This window comes from Artemia franciscana, chromosome 1 (assembly GCF_032884065.1).
Source record: "Artemia franciscana chromosome 1, ASM3288406v1, whole genome shotgun sequence".
NCBI lineage: Eukaryota > Metazoa > Arthropoda > Branchiopoda > Anostraca > Artemiidae > Artemia > Artemia franciscana.
This window is the reverse complement of record NC_088863.1, coordinates 62057140-62076913: the sequence shown is the minus strand read 5'-3', so window position 1 is coordinate 62076913 and position 19774 is coordinate 62057140. Positions and strand designations below refer to the sequence as shown.

At 34.2% G+C, this 19774-nt stretch overlaps 2 protein-coding genes across 5 annotated transcripts in view; one reads left to right on the top strand and one right to left on the bottom strand.

The window, feature by feature from the left end:
• The window catches only part of LOC136032437 (uncharacterized), a 47744-nt gene that overhangs the window by 17191 nt on the left and 10779 nt on the right, over positions 1-19774 (top strand). The window lies entirely within an intron of this gene.
• Positions 822-4759, bottom strand: LOC136032429 (zinc finger protein 501-like). The gene has a single exon (XM_065712739.1). It carries the CDS (start codon positions 3479-3481, stop codon positions 2387-2389), a length of 1095 nt encoding a protein of 364 aa, XP_065568811.1. The 5' UTR covers positions 3482-4759; the 3' UTR covers positions 822-2386.

The window sequence follows — 19774 nt, the reverse complement described above, 5'->3', positions numbered from 1 at the left end:
TCATAATTGAATTTGAAAAGAATTGCTCCAAAAGTAAATTGTTGAGAAACTAGAAGTATATCCAGATTAGTATATAAAGATGCTGTAAAAGACTTGGGGGGGGGGGAGGCGAAGCGCCCCCACCAACTAGGTGTTGGGGCAGCGCGAAGTGCCACCCCAACAGCTAGTTTTATATAAAGGTGGACCAAGGAATGATCCAGTCAATTACCCTATACTCATTTTTTTTTACTTAGGAGCATTAGAAATTTGAATTGAGCATTTTAAATTGTTGAGAAACTAGAAGTATATCTAGATAAGTATATAAAGATGCTGTAAAAGACTTATTTGGAAGTTCAATAGGTGATGGAATAAAAAGTTTAAGAATTGCTAGGGCTTTATTTTGTAAAATCTGCATTGGTTTAATATGGCTTTTAAATGCAGATAAATAAACTAGAGAACAATAATTAATATTAGTCTGAATCAGAGCAAAATAAATACTTAGTAAAGTAGAGTAGGCCAAATAAAGCTTCAACCTTCGCATTAAACCAACATACCTTGAAATCTTTAAGCGTATATTTTGAATGTGTGTTTTAAAAGATAAGCTTTCGTCAATCACAAGTCCAAGGTACTTTACCGTTTTCACCCGATATATTGATAATAGGTACTTTGAAGAAGTAACTCGGGCAATACGAAGGCAGATATTTGCCTTTCTGCTGTAAATTATGAAATTAGTTTCTGATAGATTCAAAGCAATAAAATTTGAAGAACACCTATCAAGAACATTAGAAAACACAGTATCCAGTTTTGCCTCCAACTTCTCGTCATTCCTCTCAGAATAGTAAACTGTCGTATCATCAGCAAAATGTGTGTTGAGACAAAAATCATGGAGTTTAGAGAGGAAAACCTTGACTGGAGAAGAAGGCAGTTTTTTGAATATGAGTTCACTTTATAAAATTGTATCATAAATAGGTTCAATGTTCTGCTACAAGCCTATGGCTTTCTCCTGTGTTGAATAAAATGAGTATTTATATTGCCAATATTTGTATTAATTAACAAACCTGCAAGAAATGTGAGTCTTTTTTATTTCTAAATGCTTCAACAGGCCATTGAATGAAACCTTTATCATTAGAAGTGGCTGTTCCTTCCTCGAACTGTACAAAACAGTTTAGATTATAACAGATATATGTTAGTCTTGATTTTCAAGCCAGCATATTTCCCTTGTTGTTCAAGGCAAAGGACGCTAAGTTTCTTATACAGGGGTTTTGGACAAGGCAGCTCTAATACTGTACTTCTTGTTTAGATCTGACTCTATTTTTAGGAGTTATGGGTTATTATATTTCTTAGCACTGGACGTGATCGTCCCTTACTAGGTTACTAGCTACTGTTGCATCTTGGATTGAAACTCACCAGTGTGGATCATAACATGATTAATGAGATTACTAGTTTGAGAAAAGCTTATATGGCTTTTCACCCGTGTGGGTTCTCATATGTATGGCAAGATAGCCATTGACGTTAAAACTCTGCTTGCATACGTCATACTCGAATGGCTTTTCATCGACGTGGGTTCTCAATTGTGTGGCAAGATCACTGTTATTATTAAAATTGTGCATGCGTGCATCACAATTGAATGGCTTTTCATCTGTGTGGGTTCTCAAATGCGTAGTAAGATTACTCTTATTATTAAAACTGTGCATGCTTACATCTCACTTGAATGCCTTTTCACTGGTGTTGGCTCTGAAGTGATGGTTAAGAATAATTTTCTGATTAAAACTTTGCTTACATACGTCACACTTGAATAGTTTCTCACCAGTGTTGATCCTCAGATATCTAGTGAGATTACTAGTTTGAGAAAAGCTCTTAATACAATGTATTGTACTTTTATGGCTTTTCACCGGTGTGAGTTGTCATATGTATGGAAAGATTACCCTTGATATTAAAGCTCCGCTTGTATACGTCACACTTGAATGGCTTTTCACTGTGTGGGGGTTCTCAAGTGATTGGTAAGAATAGTCTTTTATTAAAACTCTGCTTGTATACATCACACGTGAATGGCTTCTTACCATTGTAGATCCTCACATGTTGAATTATATGAATATTGCGGGAAAAGCTCTTATTACTTCTATTGCAATTGTATAGCTTTTAACCTATGTGGGTTCTCATGTGTTGGGTGAGAGTATACTTGCGACTAAAACTGTGGTTGTAAACCTCACACTTGAATCGCATTTCACCAGTGTGGGTTCTCAAGTGATTGGTAAGAGTACCGATGTGGATCCACCAGTGTGGATCCTCACATGTTGAATAAGATCAACATTTTGAGAAAAGCTCTTATTACATGTATTGCACTTGTATTGCTTTTCACCAGTGTGGGTTCTCATATGTACTGAAAGATTACTCTTGTTATTAAGTACTAGCATACGTCAGACTTTAATGGCTTCTCACCAGTGTGGATCCTCACATGTTGAATAAGATTAATATTTTGAGAAAAGCTTTTATTACATGTATTGCACTTGAATGGCTTTTCACCGGTGTGGGTTCTCATATGTCGCGAAAGATTACTCTTGTCATTAAAACTGTTCTTGCATGCGTCACACTTGAATGGCTTCTCACCAGTGTGGATCCTAGCATGTTGAATGAGACTATTATTTTGAGAAAAGCTCTTATTACATATATTGCACTTGAAGGGCTTCTCACCAGTGTGGATCCTAGCATGTTGAATGAGATTAATATTTTGAGAAAAGCTCTTATTACATATATTGCACTTAAATGGGTTTTCACCGGTGTGGGTTCTCACATGTTGAATGAGATTAATATTTTGAGAAAAGCTCTTATTACATATATTGCACTTGAAGGGCTTCTCACCAGCGTGGATCCTAGCATGTTTAATGAGATTAATATTTTGAGAAAAGCTCTTATTACATATATTGCACTTGAAGGGCTTCTCACCAGTGTGGATCCTAGCATGTTGAATGAGATTAATATTTTGAGAAAAGCTTTTATTACATGTATTGCACTTGAATGGCTTTTCACCGGTGTGGGTTCTCATGTGTCGCGAAAGATTACTCTTTTCATTAAAACTGTTCTTGCATACGTCACACTTGAAGGGCTTCTCACCAGTGTGGATCCTAGCATGTTGAATGAGATGTATTTTTTGAGAAAAGCTTTTATTACATGTATTGCACTTGAATGACTTTTCACGGGTGTGGGTTCTCCTGTATATGGCAAGAGTATTCTTATATTTATTGCATATAGACCGTATCTCATCATATTGGAAAGTTGTTTCATTCTTCTTATTTGCTGCATCCTCTTCTTCTTTGGCTGGTAGTTCCTTAAGCTGATTAGTCAGCTTCTTTGTGGCTAGATATTTATCAAAAACGTCTGCTCGTGAAATGTTTGTATTCAATACCTCAGTTTGAGTACACTCCGTTAGAAAACGATTGGACTGATCGGTTTCATTTGCTAAAATAATTGTATGATCCAAGGCTTGTTCATTCATCGGATTCATCCTAGTGGGTTAAACTTGTAAGCTTAATCACGTTTCGAGTTTGTTTTATCTAACAAAAAAAAATAATTTAAAATTTACAGGTATTTTTCTAGTTGGAATTTAAAATTTAAATTATTGCTCGGACACCACAAATATTTTTGCAGTTCATATAACAATTTAGGAGTTCTGAACTGAACTTAAAAATTTTTTCATCTTTTTTTTCTTGTTTTTCTTTTTTTTTATAGGGATTGCGTGAACCTTTAACAAAAGAAATTCGGTAATGATATTTTTGGAATATGAAGTGAAAATGGTATACCCATGCCACTCAGGATTTTTTATTCTTTTAGAATAACAACATTTGTTGACTTGTTTTTCTTCTAATTTAAAACGCTTTTCAAACTTTTGGCTACTATGGATGGATGCCCACTTTTGGCTAACATAATTAGCCAAAAGATACACCCAACCTTACGAGCTCTGCTCTCTGGTGGTTGTCAGGTTTTCCCAAAATCGGTTCTTCAGCTTTTTCAAAAATCATATTCATAATCTTCAGTAACTTATTTCTAACTTCAGAGCCACCACATTTAAGAAAATCATTTACCACAATTTCAGTACCTGGAGCCTTATTATTTTTTATTACTGTTAGTTTTGCCGATAATTCTTCCTGACAAAACAAATATTCATTCATATCCAAGTTATCACAATTTTTTTATTTTCTTCTATATCTTTTCGTGCAAGTGTATCGCGGTTTAACCCATTCTCAAAATGTCCCGCCCCAACTCTCTTTAACTCTTTCCTTATCATTAATTGTGATCCCATTCCTATATCTAACTGGGAGAGGTCCAGATTGACTGCTCCCTCTCAATTTATTAACATGTCAGTACAATATTTTCCTATTATGCCATCTAGCTGCATCTTCCAGATCCAAGGTAATTTTATCTATTGCCTCCACTTCACAACTCCTTTGTGGATATTTTAAAGCTTTCTCCACTTTGACAACATTTGTTTTGTTTTCATATGATCTGTCAGATTATTCTTGTACAATCCCCTTCTCCTCTCTATTAAACGTATTTTTTTTTTCGCTAATATTCCTAGCTATAATCTTAATTCTCTTCTCAAAGACACCATAAGCAACTTCGGTTTATTATAGTTTCGGTTTATCGGTCAGTCTTCGGTTTATTATAGCATAATCAATAAGGTTGGCTCTCTTACCATCATGTGAATACCATGCCAACTTATGGGCCAATATATGATCAAACACCTTAAGGGTTATAACCAGGGTCGTAGTGCCAGCATTTTTTATTTGGGATGGGGCGAGAATTTTATTAGAGTGCTACTGAAGAAAAGTTACGATTTACTGAAGATACTACTTGGATAAATTGAAAATATTACACCCTAAATAATCAAAAAGAAAACAAAAATTACCCAAACATAAAATTAAGTACTGGTGATCAAGCTTTTACCAAGAATATCAGCAATGAGCTGCTGCAGCCGACAACAGTATAGTTATAAACAGCTTTTGCGTGGACTAAGGTGTATTTCATATATATTTGGCTCTTTTCAGCAGGCTGTATCACTGATGTTGCTGATCCTGTCCCTCCACCTCCCTCCCAGCCAGGATCCTCTATCTCGTAGTTGAATCAAGCCCCATTCTAACAGCCCCGTCTATTGTGCTATTTAGTTCCGCGCAATTTTCAACGGATTTTGACTCTGTAAGATTAAATTGATGGTGCTAAACTTTTACTATGCGTGATTCCTTGAAATATTACTTGTGACTATTCATTAAATTGATTTGATAGTGGATTCGCTGCTTTATATTATAGAAATAGCTGTTGGGGTGGCGCTTCGCGCCACCCCAAAACCTAGTTGCCCAAGTCCCCCCGCGCGCGTAAGTCGTTACGCGCCATATTATTTACGCGCCATTGTAGTTATGTCCCTGTGTCCCACCTGTAAATATAGATATATATATATATCTATCTATATAAAAATAAGTTGTCTGTCTGTCTGTGGATGTGTGGATCAGGTGACGTCACCTGAAAAAACTGGATCAGGTGACGTCAAAACTGAAAAAACTAAAAAAAGGCAAAAACTACAAAAAAAAACTAAAAACTAATAAAAAAAATAAAAAAGCTAAAAAACTAAAAAAACTAAAAAAAGGCAAAAACTACAAAAAAAACTAAAAACTAATAAAAAAGCTAAAAAACTAAAAAAACTAAAAAAAGGCAAAAACTACAAAAAAACTAAAAACTAATAAAAAAAATAAAAAAGCTATAAAACTAAAAAAACTAAAAAAACTAAAAAAAGGTTAAAAATTAAAAAAACTAAAAACTAAAAAAAACTAAAAAAAAGGAAAAAACTGAAAAATAAGCTAAAATAAAGGTAAAAACCAATAAAAAACTAAAAAAAAAACTGAAAAAACTAAAAAAAGGCAAAAACTACAAAAAAACTAAAAACTAATAAAAAAAGTAAAAAAGCTAAAAAACTAAAAAAACTAAAAAAACTAAAAAAACTAAAAAAAGGTAAAAAACTAAAAAAAATAAAAAATAAAAAAAACTAAAAAAAAAGGAAAAAACTGAAAAATAAGCTAACATAAAGGTAAAAACCAATAAAAAACTAAAAAGAAAAAAAGGAAAAAACTAAAAAAAATTTTCATCTAAAAAACTAAAAAAAACTAAAAAAGGTAAAAACTAAAAGAACTAAAAAAGAAAAAAATAAATGACGACACTCAAAGAGAAAGCGACCAGGACAAAAGGAATGTTCGATTAGCAATCAACAAAGCACCGGGACACAGGGAGTATAAATGACGACCAGGACATAAGTAAAAAAAAAAATTAACAAAACTAAAAAGAAGGTAAAAACTACAAAAAAACTAAAAAGAAAAAAAAACTAAAAACTAATAAAAAAACTAAAAAATCTAAAAATCTAAATAAACTAAAAAAGAAAAAAAAAGGAAAAAAATAAAGGAGAAAAACAAAACTAAAAAACGAATGTATATACAGACCGGTACACCGGGATACAAATGACGACCGGGACACAGGGAATATAAATGACGACCGGGACACAGGGACACAACTACAACGGGGACACCGGGGGAAACAGGGGGATATAAATGACGACCGGGACAAAAAAACTAAAAAGAAAAAAAACCTAAAAACTAATAAAAAAACTAAAAAATCTAAAAATCTAAATAAGCTAAAAAAGAAAAAAATAAAGGAGAAAAACAAAACTAAAAAACGAATGTATATACAGACCGGGGCACCGGGGGAAACAGGGGGATGTAAATGACGACCGGGACACCGGGACAGGGAATGGTCGATTAGCAATAACCATCAACAAAGCTCAAGGGCAATCATTAGAATCATGAGGTATAGATCTGAATACAGATTGTTTTCCCATGGACCATTATATGTTGCATGTTCAAGAGTCGGTAAACCTGACAATCTATTTATATGCAAAGACAATGGGACAGCAAAGAATGTTGTATATTCGCAAGTTTTACGTAGTTAAAACCATATATATATATATATATATATATATATATATATATATATATATATATATATATATATATATATATATATATATATATATATATATATATATATATATATCTATATTCACAGGTGGGACATAGGGACACAACTACAATGGCGCGTAACTATTATGGCGCGTAACAACTTACGCGCGTGGGGGGGCTTGGGGGGGGCGCGAAGCGCCCCCACCAACTAGGTGTTGGGGTGGCGCGAAGCGCCACCCCAACAGCTAGTATATATATATATATATATATATATATATATATATATATATATATATATATATATATATATATATATATATATATATATATATATATATATATATAGAGAATATGAGAATAGTTTCTCACCAGTGTGGATCCTCAGATATCTAGTGAGATTACTAGTTTGAGAAAAGCTCTTAATACAATGTATTGCACTTGTATGGCTTTTCACCGGTGTGGGTTGTCACATGTATGGAAAGATTACCCTTGATATTAAAACTCCGCTTGTATACGTCTCACTTGAATGGCTTTTCACCGGTGTGTGTATGGCAAGAGTATCCTTCCGACTAAAACTTTGTTTTCATACGTCACACTTGTGGAGAGCCAAAACCAAAGCATGCATCGATTCAAAAATGTTCAGAAATTAAATATAAAAAAAGTTTTTTTTTTTTATTGAAATTAAGGAGCGACATTAAAACTTAAAACGAAAAGAAATTACTTCGTATATGAAAGGGGCTGCTCCCTCCTCAACGCTCCGCTCTTTACGCTAAAGTTTGTTACTGTTTTAAAAAGTAGAGTTGGGAGAAAGAGTCAAACATTAGCGTAAAGAGCGGGGCGTCGAGGAGAGAGCAGCCCCTTTCATATACGAGGTAATTTCTTTTCGTTTTAAGCTTTAATGTCGCTCCTTACTTTCAGTTTAAAAAACGCTGTTTTTTTTATTATTTACAGGTATGACTATAACATGACCATTTTTAGCTAATAAGTTTGGCTTGATCTGTGTTTGCGAGCATTGGGCCTAGGTATTCGTGTTTGGGTATTTAACCAGTTCAATGTATAAAGTAGGGCCCTTTATACAAACAACTAATTTCCGACTACATATTATTCAGTCAATTGGGTTCTAAAGATGCAGAGGCATTGCCCCGTAGAAGCAAGCTCTAAACAATTTAACCCTTACCATAGGGCCTGGTTTCATTTGGTAGAGCCTGTTCACCCTAACCCTGACTTTCATCTTAAATTTAATACAACCACAGAAATAAAGTATTAGAAGGCAGGCCAGTAGTTCTTACCAATTCCTTGAAAATGTGAGATTAAAGATATATTTATTTAAGTCCATTATTCGATTTCGTTTTAAAGTTCAAGTTCGTTTTGGCATCTAGCGGCCAGGTTCGTAAATCGGGTGTGGTAATTGGAAGTGCGACATATTCCATTTTTGTAACATCTCGGGAGAGTCAAAACACCGAAAAAAATTTGTCGGTTGTGGTCGCGATGAAGGATGAAATTATTGGGGGAAAAGGGAACATATTCTATACCAAAGGTCTATACTCTTTTCAGTCAGTGCTGTAAATTAAATTCAAATATTCCGAGCGAATTCACAATTATTCCATTTTATGGCGTGTTTCTCCTTTTTTCTTGACATTTTTTTCCTACATTTTGGATCAGGCACGTTTTCGTTGGATCGGCCCCGAAAGAAGCCACTTGTAAATTATCGACCATTTTTCAAGTGGCTTGGTATAGAGTTAACCTAAATGCATCAATCCTAAGTAAATTAAATAAAAAAAAACAAGTTTTTTGAAATGAAAGAAAGGAGCGACATTAAAACTTAAAACGAACAGAAATTACTCCGTATATGAAAGGGGCTTTTCCTCTTCGACACCCCGCTCCTTACGCTAAAGTTTTTATTGTTTTAAAAAGTAGAGTTGCGAGAAAGAATCAAACTTTAGCGCAAGGAGCGGGGTGTCAAGGAGGAAAAGCCCCTTTCATATACGGAGTAATTTCTGTTCGTTTTAAGTTTTAATGTCGCTCCTTACTTTCATTTCAAAAAACTTGTTTTTTTTATATTTAATTTCTGAAAGTTTTTGAATTAATACATGTCTGATTTTGGCTCTCCGTACATAAATTATTAAAATAAAATTTGCATATTAATTCTTTTTTTGGCTAAATGGCTTTCTATTAGTTTTGATCAGACGATTTTGAGAAATAAGGGGTGGGGAAGGAGGCCTAGTTGCCCTCCAATTTTTCGGTTACTTAAAAAGGCGACTAGATCTTTTAATTTTTAACGAACGTTTTTATTAGTAAAAAAAAATACATAACTTAAGAATTAACTTACGTAACAAACTTTTATATTCTTATATTTTTGATTATATATATGAGAGGGTTGGCCCCCTCGTTAATACCTTGCTCTTCACACTAAATCTTATTTTGTCCCAATTCTGTAAGAATGACCCCTGAATCAAAAAGGCCGTAGAATAAATAGTTGAAATTGCTTAAAAAATTTTTAGCATAAAGAGCGAAGTATTTATCTCTTCCTAAATACCTCGCTCTTTATGCTAAAGTATTTTTAGAACCCCTCATATGCGTAATAATCTCTGTTTTAAGTTTTAATGCTTCTCCTTACTTTCAATTGAAAAAACTTTTTCATGTTTATATTTTCATTGTTTTTCTTATAGTAATGCTAGAAAGTCCTGCGCTCTTTTCATTGAATTTCTCTTCCCCCATGAAATATTCCTCCAAGGAAAGATCCTCCCATATAGCCCCCTCCCCTGAACCCCTCACCCAAACCAAAAAATCCCCCTGATAACGTCGGTACACTTCCCAATAACTATTACTGTATGTAAACATTGGTCAAAGTTTGTAACTTGCAGCCCCTCCCCCAGGGACTGTGGGGGGTAAGTCATCCCCAAAGACATAGTTATTATGGTTTTCGACTATGCGGAACAAAATGGCTATCTCAAAATTTTGATTCGTTGACTTTGGGAAAACAATGAGCGTGGGAGGGGGCCTAGGTGCACTCCAATTTTTTTGGTCACCTAAAAAGGGCACTAGAACTTTTTATTTCCGTTAGAATGAGCCGTCTTGCAACACTCTAGGACCACTTGGTCGATACGATGACTCCTGGGAAAAAAAAAAAAACAACAACAAAACAAATAAACACGCACCCGTGATTTGTCTTCTGGAAAAAAAATACGAAATTCCACATTTTTGTAGATTGGACCTTGAAATTTTTTCTAATGGGTTCTCTGATACGCTGAATGTGATGGTGCGATTTTCGTTAATATCCTATGACTTTTAAGGGGTGTTACCCCCTATTTTCCAAAATAAGGCAAATTTTCTCAGGCTCGTATCTTTTGATGACAAAGACTAAATTTGATGAAACTTATATATTTAAAATCAGTATAAAAATCCGATTCTTTTGATATATCTTTTAGCATCGAAATTCCGTTTTTTAGAGTTTCGTTTACTATTGAGCCGGGTCGCTCCTTACTACAGTTCATAACCACGAACTGTTTGATATTGTCTCACTTGCTCTCATGAAAACGCAAAAATACAATGCATTGAAAGACAATTTACGGAAGTAATTGAATGTTAATAGTATTCTCCGAGTTGAATTCATCAAATTTTGTTTATGCAATGACAGTGAGATCCAACAACAAATAAATCGAGACTACAAGTCATGAAGAGAGACTTTCTATCTCACTTTATGGCCACATCTATTATGATCACTTATTGACTTACGGACATTAAAGAATAACCGAAATAGTTCTTGGCTAATTCTTCCCTTCCTAAAATTCTCCCACGTTTGAAAGCTGAGTAGTCGAAGTAAAAATATGACAAAAGGAACAATAAAAAGGAGGGATTTCGGAATATTCTACGTTTATTCAAAAATAGAGGTAGAATATATATTGTAGAGTATCCTATAATCTTTATTTTTATATTTTTGTTTCTTTTAATTTTGGTTTTCTTGTTTTTAAGGGCTGAGCTATTATAACAGCTTAAGGTAAAGGTTAAAGAAAATAATTTAAAACTTAAGGATTGCCCTATGATGGAGTGAACAGAGGTACAGGTTGGGACTAAGAAAATTGAATAATTATTTCTGCCAGATATGGTCTGGATGAGGAAGGGACAGTCCGCCTTATATATGGAATAAATTCTGCTCATTTGGGGCTTAATGTTACTCTTTACTTTCATAATAACAGCGTAGACCAGAAATACTCCTAGAAATCAAGAGGGATTAAATATCACTTTAATATTTTGATGAATTTTTCAGCTCATTTGGAATAAATTCTGCTCATTTTGGTGTTTAATGTTACTCCTACTTTCATGATAACAGCGTAGACAAGAAATATTCCCAGAAATCAAGATATCGAATATCAATTTAACATTTTTGACATATTTTTTAAAGTTTTCTGTATCCCCCCCCCCCAAAAAAAAAACAACAAACAAATGTCTTGGATATGGCCCTAGGGATTATATATCAATTTCTACCTCCCCTCGTCTCTCCCTTAGAACTAATAATATATTTGTCTGAAGGCTCAATGAGAGTTGAGATGTTTTGGAATTATAACGCACCCTTGTGAGGCATTTCCATCGCTCTCTAATTAAAAAACAATTAGGGAGACTCATTGAATGTGTTTGAAGCCCTTATATGCAAATATTTAGAATTGTAAAACGAGAGCGAATTTACCTTAGGGAAGGAGGAGATACCTTATTTCCCCCAGGGCCGTATCCAGGACTTTTGTTTGAGGTGTAATTTTTTCTTAGTGGAGTGGATAGAATTGTTTTTTTTTAACGTATAAAAAATTTGAAATTGATATTTAATCTCCTTTGATTTTTGGGAACTTTTCTGGCCTACGCTGTTATTATGAAAGTGAAGAGTAACATTAAACCCATAATTTATTCCGTATAGGAAGGGGACTGCTACTTCCTCATCCCCACCTGTGCTTCATGGTCGTAAAAACTTCAGAGAATGCTCATTCGATCAGAAATTGAGATTTCTGGTCCTTTTTTTAGAAGCCGAAAATGATTGGAGACAAACCTTCCGCGGGGGGTATTTTTCGGTCCGTAAATGCCTAGATCCAGATTCAGCGTATCAGACAATCCATCTGTGGAAGTTTAAAGCTTCTTTCTGGAAATACGTTGAAGTTTGTATTTTTTGTCAGAAGAAAGATCGCGGATGCGTTTTTCTTTGTTTTTATTTTCAGGGGTAATCATATCTAACCAAAAGTCCTAGAACATCGGTAGAGGGCTCATTTGAGTGGAAATGAAAAATTCTAGTGCCCTTTTTATGTGACCAAAAAGATTGGAGGACAACTAGCCCCCCCGCGGACAAAATATTGAGGTTACATTTTTATTCAGCATAGTTGAAAAGTTTCAAAACTATTTCTTTGAAGATAACATGACCCTCTCCCCAGCCCCTTGGGATATGTCTAAGATATAAAATTTGTTAATTTTTTACATATAGTATTTCTTATTGGGAAGTTTACAGACTCTTTTCAGGGGGAGGATTTCGTGCTTGTAGTGTGATTCTATGGGGATAATTTTCTGTGTGGACGGAAATTTGCTCGGGCAAACTTTCCAGGAGATATTTATTTGACAGGATTCCCGTATGAAACTTTTTATTTTTTTAGTTTCCTCTCTGCGTACTCAAGTTTGCATGTGGAGATGCTCTGGGAGAAATGTTCGGGGGAAATTTTCAGCGTGTTTGGACTTCCGAGAAAAATTTCAGCGGAGGACAGGGGGGGGGGCGGCTTCCGGAGTGATTAGGATATGCCGAGACGAATTTTTCAGGCTGAATATTCAGCAATGAATTTTACGAGGGGAGGTAACTCAGGAAGGACGGAGTTACCTGGAAGGGATTTTACATGGGAGGAACTTTTGAAGGAGGAGTTTCGCGTGAAGGGCGGGAATTTATCATGGAGGATTAGCCAGATTTACCAGCATTATTTGAAAAATGATCAGGAATTAAAAAAAAAATCTTTCAAATGAAAGTAAGGAGTAACATTTAAAACCAAAACGAACATAAATTATTTCGTGTACTATGGGGTTACCCCGCTCTTTAATACTTAGCTCTAGCTAAAGTTCAACTATTTGTCCGAATTTTTTAAGAACCACTCCTGAAACACAAGGACAGTTTCATTAGAACGGGAAGCTTTTTTTTTAAAGTGTTAAAAACCTTTAGCGTGAAGATTAAGGTATTGGGGAGGGTGGCAACCACTTTATATACAAAAAAATTTATGTTCGTGTTGAGTTTTGATGTTGCTCCTTACTTTCAGTCGAGAAAAATAGTTAAAAAAAAAATCAATTTACATTAAAAGGATTAGTCCTAAAAGTGTACGAGAACAACATTGCTCTGGTTAAGGTAGGGAACAAGGTGAATAGTGGGTTTGATATTGAATCAAGGGTTAAGCAGGGCGGTGTTCAATCCCCATCTATATGATGGACTTTGTCCAAGAGAACCTGGCAAAGAACATGGAATCAAACGAGGAGATAAAACTCCCTTAGGCTTAGACTCTGCTGATAAATTTAAGTCCTAGGTAGAAATGCTTGCAATATGAATTAATCTTTTGATATTTTGAGGGTTCAAGGTACAAACATAGATTTGAAAATTAATGTTAAAAATGCTAAATTTCTATTTAGTCTTAAACAGAAAAAATAAGCTGGAAATAATTGAGTGTAAAACATTAATGTTAAATAGCAAGAAAATCAATCTAGCGAATGGCTTCACTCATTTGGGTAGCATTGTTTGTTAAGAATATGGATGCAGTGAAGGTGTAAAAAGTAGAATATCCTAGGTCCATGGCGTTTCCTCATATTTGAAAAAGGTTTGGAAGAATTATAATATGAATTTCACGAACTAGGGATAGAACATTGGGGATAATGACAATGGTCATCTTTGGTTTAGAACTCGGGTACTTAAGAAGGATAAAATAATTTAGTATGTACCACCAACCCTTGAAACGGCTTTGGGTGCAAATGAATTATTACTAGAAATGATTGAGGAATCAAGCACATCCTTGCTTGCTTGCAGACTAGAATTTTAACTCTAACTTTATTTTGAACCGACTGTTCATCTTTTTTTTGACTTTCTGTTATATACTAACGATTCTAAAAAAAAAACAACAACAAAAACGAAGAATTAAGAAGCCGCCAGTTTTTCCAAAAAATTACTAAGCAAGAAAAAAAGGGTTGACAAAAACTTAAAAAAAAAACACATCTGAAATTACTTTACTTGCATTTTTGTTACGTTTGGACCAACTTTTTTTGGGGGGGGGAGTCAAGCCTCTTGACTACCTCTCCCCATGGTTTTCTAAGGCCCTTATTACATTTATTCTTCTTATTTTAAATAAACTTGTCGGATATTGGCACCCTTGTCACACTCCCTTGCCCCCTCTCTAGATTTTGGTTTATATCCACCTTTGAAGCCTAACCTTTTGGTACTTTTGTCTTATAGTCACCACACTCAAAATCTTGTGGCGTGAGCTCGAGACAATAACTGGTTGTCATGGTCTTTATACCAGACAATTAGCTTCGGCTCGGTGGGTCTAGTAAAAGTATCGCATTTTAATGCTGATTTTAGATGTATAAGTTTCATCAAGTTTATTCTTACCCATCAAAAGCTAAGAGCCTGAGAAAATGTGCCTTATTTAATAAAATATAGGAAAAACATCCCATAAAAGTTGTAGAATCTTAAAGAAAATGACACCATCAAATTCAGCGTATCAGAAAACCCTACTGTAGAAGTTTCAAGTTCCTATCTAAAAAAATTTGTATTTACTGCCAGAAGACAGATCACGGATGCGTTTTTTTTTCAGGGGTGATCGTATCAACCCAGTGGTCCTAGAATAGATAGATAGATAGATAGATAAGTGTATTTCAAAAACCCGTGGGCCATATACACACAAAATATAAATAAATAACAGACAAGCAAGGAAATTAACAACAGTACGAGCACGCACAAAAAAAAAACAGAATTCAACGCAAAAAGTACCTAATCTAACTACAAAAGAAATTAATCATATAAAACTTTTTCTTCTTATTAAAGATTTTTCTATATATACTCCCACTCGAAATATTGTGGTTGGGTTACTATTTTGTAGAATACCCGGAAGCATCAAATTAATCCCATGCAAATAAATTTCCCGTAAATCCAAGAGCACCGGGCATTTCCGGAGAAAATGATCCAAGTCTTCATCATCATCTTTACATAGAGGACAAAGATACCGCCTATCAGGACATACTATCATTTTATTTTTGTCGAACGTTTTTTGCCTGTTCTGGATTGGAAGACAATTTGCCCTAAGCTGAATCCAACGACGTAAAATCATAGCCGATAAATTAAGTTTAAAATAAACTTCCTCCCCAAAACTAGGTTTTGCCTGATTATAATGTTGTAGGGTTGTAGAATCAAGAACCAGCCCTTGCCAATGCTGAATTTCCTGACTCTCTAATATAAATCGTACCTGGCTTTCTAAATTTGCTGGTACATCGCGAGAGCAAAGACCATTATTCCATAAATAAGAATATTGCAAGAGGGCTCATTCTAACGTAAATTAAAAGTTCTAGTGTCCTTTTGAAGTGAAAAAATTGGAGGACTCTTAGGCTTCCTCCCACGCACTCCCCCCCCCCCCCAAAAAAAAATCAGTAGATCAAAATTTTTAGATAGCCATTCTGTTCAACTTTGTCGAAAACCTAATAACTATATCTTTGGGGATGACTTCATCCCCCACAGTTCCCGGGGGAGGTGCTGCAAGTTACAAAACTTGGCCATGGTTTACATACAGTAATGGTTATTTTAAAATGTACAGACGTTTTCAGGGGGAATTCTTCGTGTTGGGGTGAGGGTGGGTCGGGGGTATTGGTTTACGTGGGATGAACTTTCCATGGAGAATTTATCACGAGGGAAGAAAACTTCCATAAAGAGGGCGCAGGATTTTCTAGCATTAGTTAAAAAAAAACAATGAGAAAAAAAAGGCGAGACATCTCATACGCGTATATGAGAGGGCGAACCCTCTCATATACGTAATAAAAATACACAAATATAGAAGTTCATTACGTAAGTTAATTCGCAAGTTACTTATATCTATTACTAACAAAAACGTTCCTAAAAAAATAAAAAATTATAATTTCATTTTTAAGTAACCTAAAATTTGCGGGCAACTAGGCCTCCTCCACCCCTTTATTTATCAAAATTGTCTGATCAAAACTATGAGAAAGCTATTTAGAAAAAAAAATTAATGTGCAAATTTTGTTTAATTATTCATGTGCGGTGAGCCAAAATCAAAACATTCATTAACTAAAAAATGTACAGATATTAAACTAAAAAAAAAAACAAGGTTTATTAACTGCAACTAAGGAGCTACATTAAAACTTAAAGCGATCAAAAATTGTTACGTATATGAAAGGGGTTGTCCTCTCCTCAACGCTTCACTCTTTACGCTAAAGTTTTTTATTGTTTTAAAAAGTAGAGTTGTGACAGAGTCAAACTTTAGCGTAAAGAGCGAGGTGGGAGGAGGGTACAACCTGTTTCATATACGGAACAATTCTGTTTGTTTTAAATTTTAATGTCACTCCTTACTTGCAGTTAAAATTTTTTTTATCATTATTTAATCTGTGTATAAACCGGTTTTTGTCTTTCGGTTTCACTTTTCAAAAAAACAAGTCTCAGGAAGACAGCATGAGCATGGCGCGACGTAATAGTTGTATCTTAGGCTTTTATGGAGAAAGTCAAAAGCCTTTGGTTTCTCTTTTTCTTTTAATTTTTGACTATGTTAAATGGCATAAAAGACAATAAGTTTAAGAATGAAATCGTTAAAAACAAAATGATATTCTTATATAAAAGGTCCAATCATCAGTTGTCATTTGTTTTAAATTGAACAGGGCTGGGTCAGGTAAAATACACCCATTGAAACCCTGTATAGCATAGTCTTAAATATTTTCCTGTTTCTAGAATAACCAGTTTCCCACAGTTAGCGACTCGGCCTAACAGCAACCGAAACTTGAAGGAATTGGCTTTTTATGTTGATTTCCAATATGTAAATTCATTTAGTTTAATGTTATCCATTAAATACTAGGAGCCTGATCAAATTTGCCTGATTTCAAAAAGGGGCCAAAAAGATTGGAGGGCAACAAGCACCCTTACACATCCCTTTTTCTTCCTAAGACGTCCGATCAAAATTTTGAGACTGAGATCCATTTGATTCTGCTTAGACTGGACCCCCACAGCCCATAGGATGATAAATGACAATTTTTGAAGAGGGGAAGGGATTTTTGTGGGATATTTTTTCGAGTGGGGGGTGTCAAGAATTTCTGGGGGGTGATAAATAAAAAAAGAGTTTTTTTGCTGAGCCGTATAATTGTAATTTGAAGTTTTTTTTAAAGGGCTAATAGAGTTCAACCACCATTCTCTAAATAATTTCTGTTAGTTACAAGTTTTAATGTTATTCATTACTTTCATCTGAAACAATGCTCAGTCCCTGTCATTCAGCATGCTGCAGGCTTGTGTATTGATTTCAAAATTTTAAGAATGAGGAATTTTGACTTAAATTTCATTCCTCCTTCCTGTTTATCCTTCACAGAATCATACATTTTATAGTATTTGTATTCCTCCGGGGCTCGTTAAGATTCTCGCTGTTGCTTCTCTTCTAACTGAAGATTTGCTTATGATTCAATGTGATCCTGCTGACACTTGTCTTCTAATCGCTGATATCCCTATCATTTTCATCTGTGATTCATTTTAATGTTTCTTTTATCACATGTCTTCTAACCGTAGGTCTCGTACTTTCTTTATGTTTACCATTACCTTAGACATTTTTTTGTGCCTTTCGCTTTGGCTGTTCAGATTCATTAAGTTCTGGCACAAATTAAACTCTTCTTTCACAGACGCATGGCTTATAGTACTAATTTTCTCCAGGGAGGCTATCAACAATCTCAGCCTTAATTTTGTTAGTTGTTTTTTTGAGCGGTTATAAAATAAAACGTTATGTTCAATTGTAATTAGATTTGTCATCAACCTTCAAGATTTCGTTATGTAATATTTTGGTTTATGTTTCGGATTGATTCTCATTTGCTCCATACTTTTTGCTTCAATTGTTCGGATTCGTGTCTTTTTGTACGATTTCGCATGCGTATTAGATGAAAAAACGACAAGATCGCCCCAGGGGGAAAATGTTATGTGTTCCTCGTTAAATGCATCAATTATGGTCTGAACCCTGAAAATTTCTATTCAACAAAGAAGACTTCGATGGTTCGGCCATAAACTTTGCCACCCACGCCACACCTTCGTCAATAAGGCCCTCAGATATACACCTCTTCCGAGATGGAAAAAAGTGACATGGGAGACAGAAAAACGTGGCTTGCCTGCATCAAGGCTGACCTATATATATATATATATATATATATATATATATATATATATATATATATATATATATATATATATATATATATATATATATATATATATATATATATATATATATATATATATATATATATATATATATATATATATATATATATATATATATATATATATATATATATATATATATATATATATATAAAATAGCGACGAAGACCACACTGCCTTTCCATAACAAACAAATACAACGTAGAAACAATAGGGAAAGTTTTTTCAAGACAATGGAAATTATTTATGTAGATATTTCGGCCCTATGTCCAAGGGCCGTCTTCAGCACAATACAATACTATATATATATATAAAAGAACTTACATCAAATTGTGAGAATTAAAACTGAATATAAAAACACTTATTAAAACAAATTTTTTTTAAAAATATAGCCCTAGCATCCTTACTTCAGCGAAGTTCAACCAGGACTGGCGAAAAGAATGAAATGAAGAAATATAAACTCATTCAAACTAAAGAGAATAAAATGATTAGATGCAATTTCTTAAAGCTAATCTTGCTTGTTTAGCAGCCTGTCTCAAAGGCCTTTTCGTAGTTGGTTCAGTACTATTATAAATTGGTTTAGTAAAATATTTTGTTAGATCATTTTTAATTAAATTTAAGTATAAAGAATTTAGTGAATATTCCCCCAAGTCCCTGTTCAAAGAAATATTTTTATTGATTTTGAGATTAATTTCAATTGATTCTCGAACCACCTGTTTTATTCCCAAATCATTACTAATGAGTGAAGAGTTTTCAAAAAGTATCATGTGGGACGGATTATTAAAAATATGCCAACCTAGAGCAGAATCAAAGGAATTGTTGGAACCATTTGAAATTAAGGCCTTGTCTATGTCATTTTTATGCTGATGTAACCTTTTGTCTAGATTCTGATGGGTCCTGCCGACATAGTATTTTCCGCAATCACAGGGTATTTGATAGACCCCTCTTTGGCGAGTAACTGGGGTCTTATCTTTACCCGAATTTAAGAAATTGATGATTTTAAAATTATTAGTAAAAACTACGTACAGATTATTTTTTGTGCAAATATTTTTTAATTTTGTTGTAATCTTTGGGATATACGGAAGATAGACAATATTTGAGGGCTTATCAATAGCCTCACATTGTGAAGTATCTTCTTCGATTTTACAAGAATGTCTTTTTATTCTACGGCTAATTATTTTATTTACAAAAGGAATGGGGTATCCATTACCAAAAAGAATATCTCTGATAAAATTTATTTCTGCATTTATGTATGAATGGGAGCAAATATTTAGGGCACGATCAATGAGGGAAATTACAACTGCTCTTTTAACTTGTGGGGGGTGATTTGAATTAAAGTGAAGATATCTATTGTTTTGTGTTGGCTTTCGATATATAGTAAAATCCAGTTCAT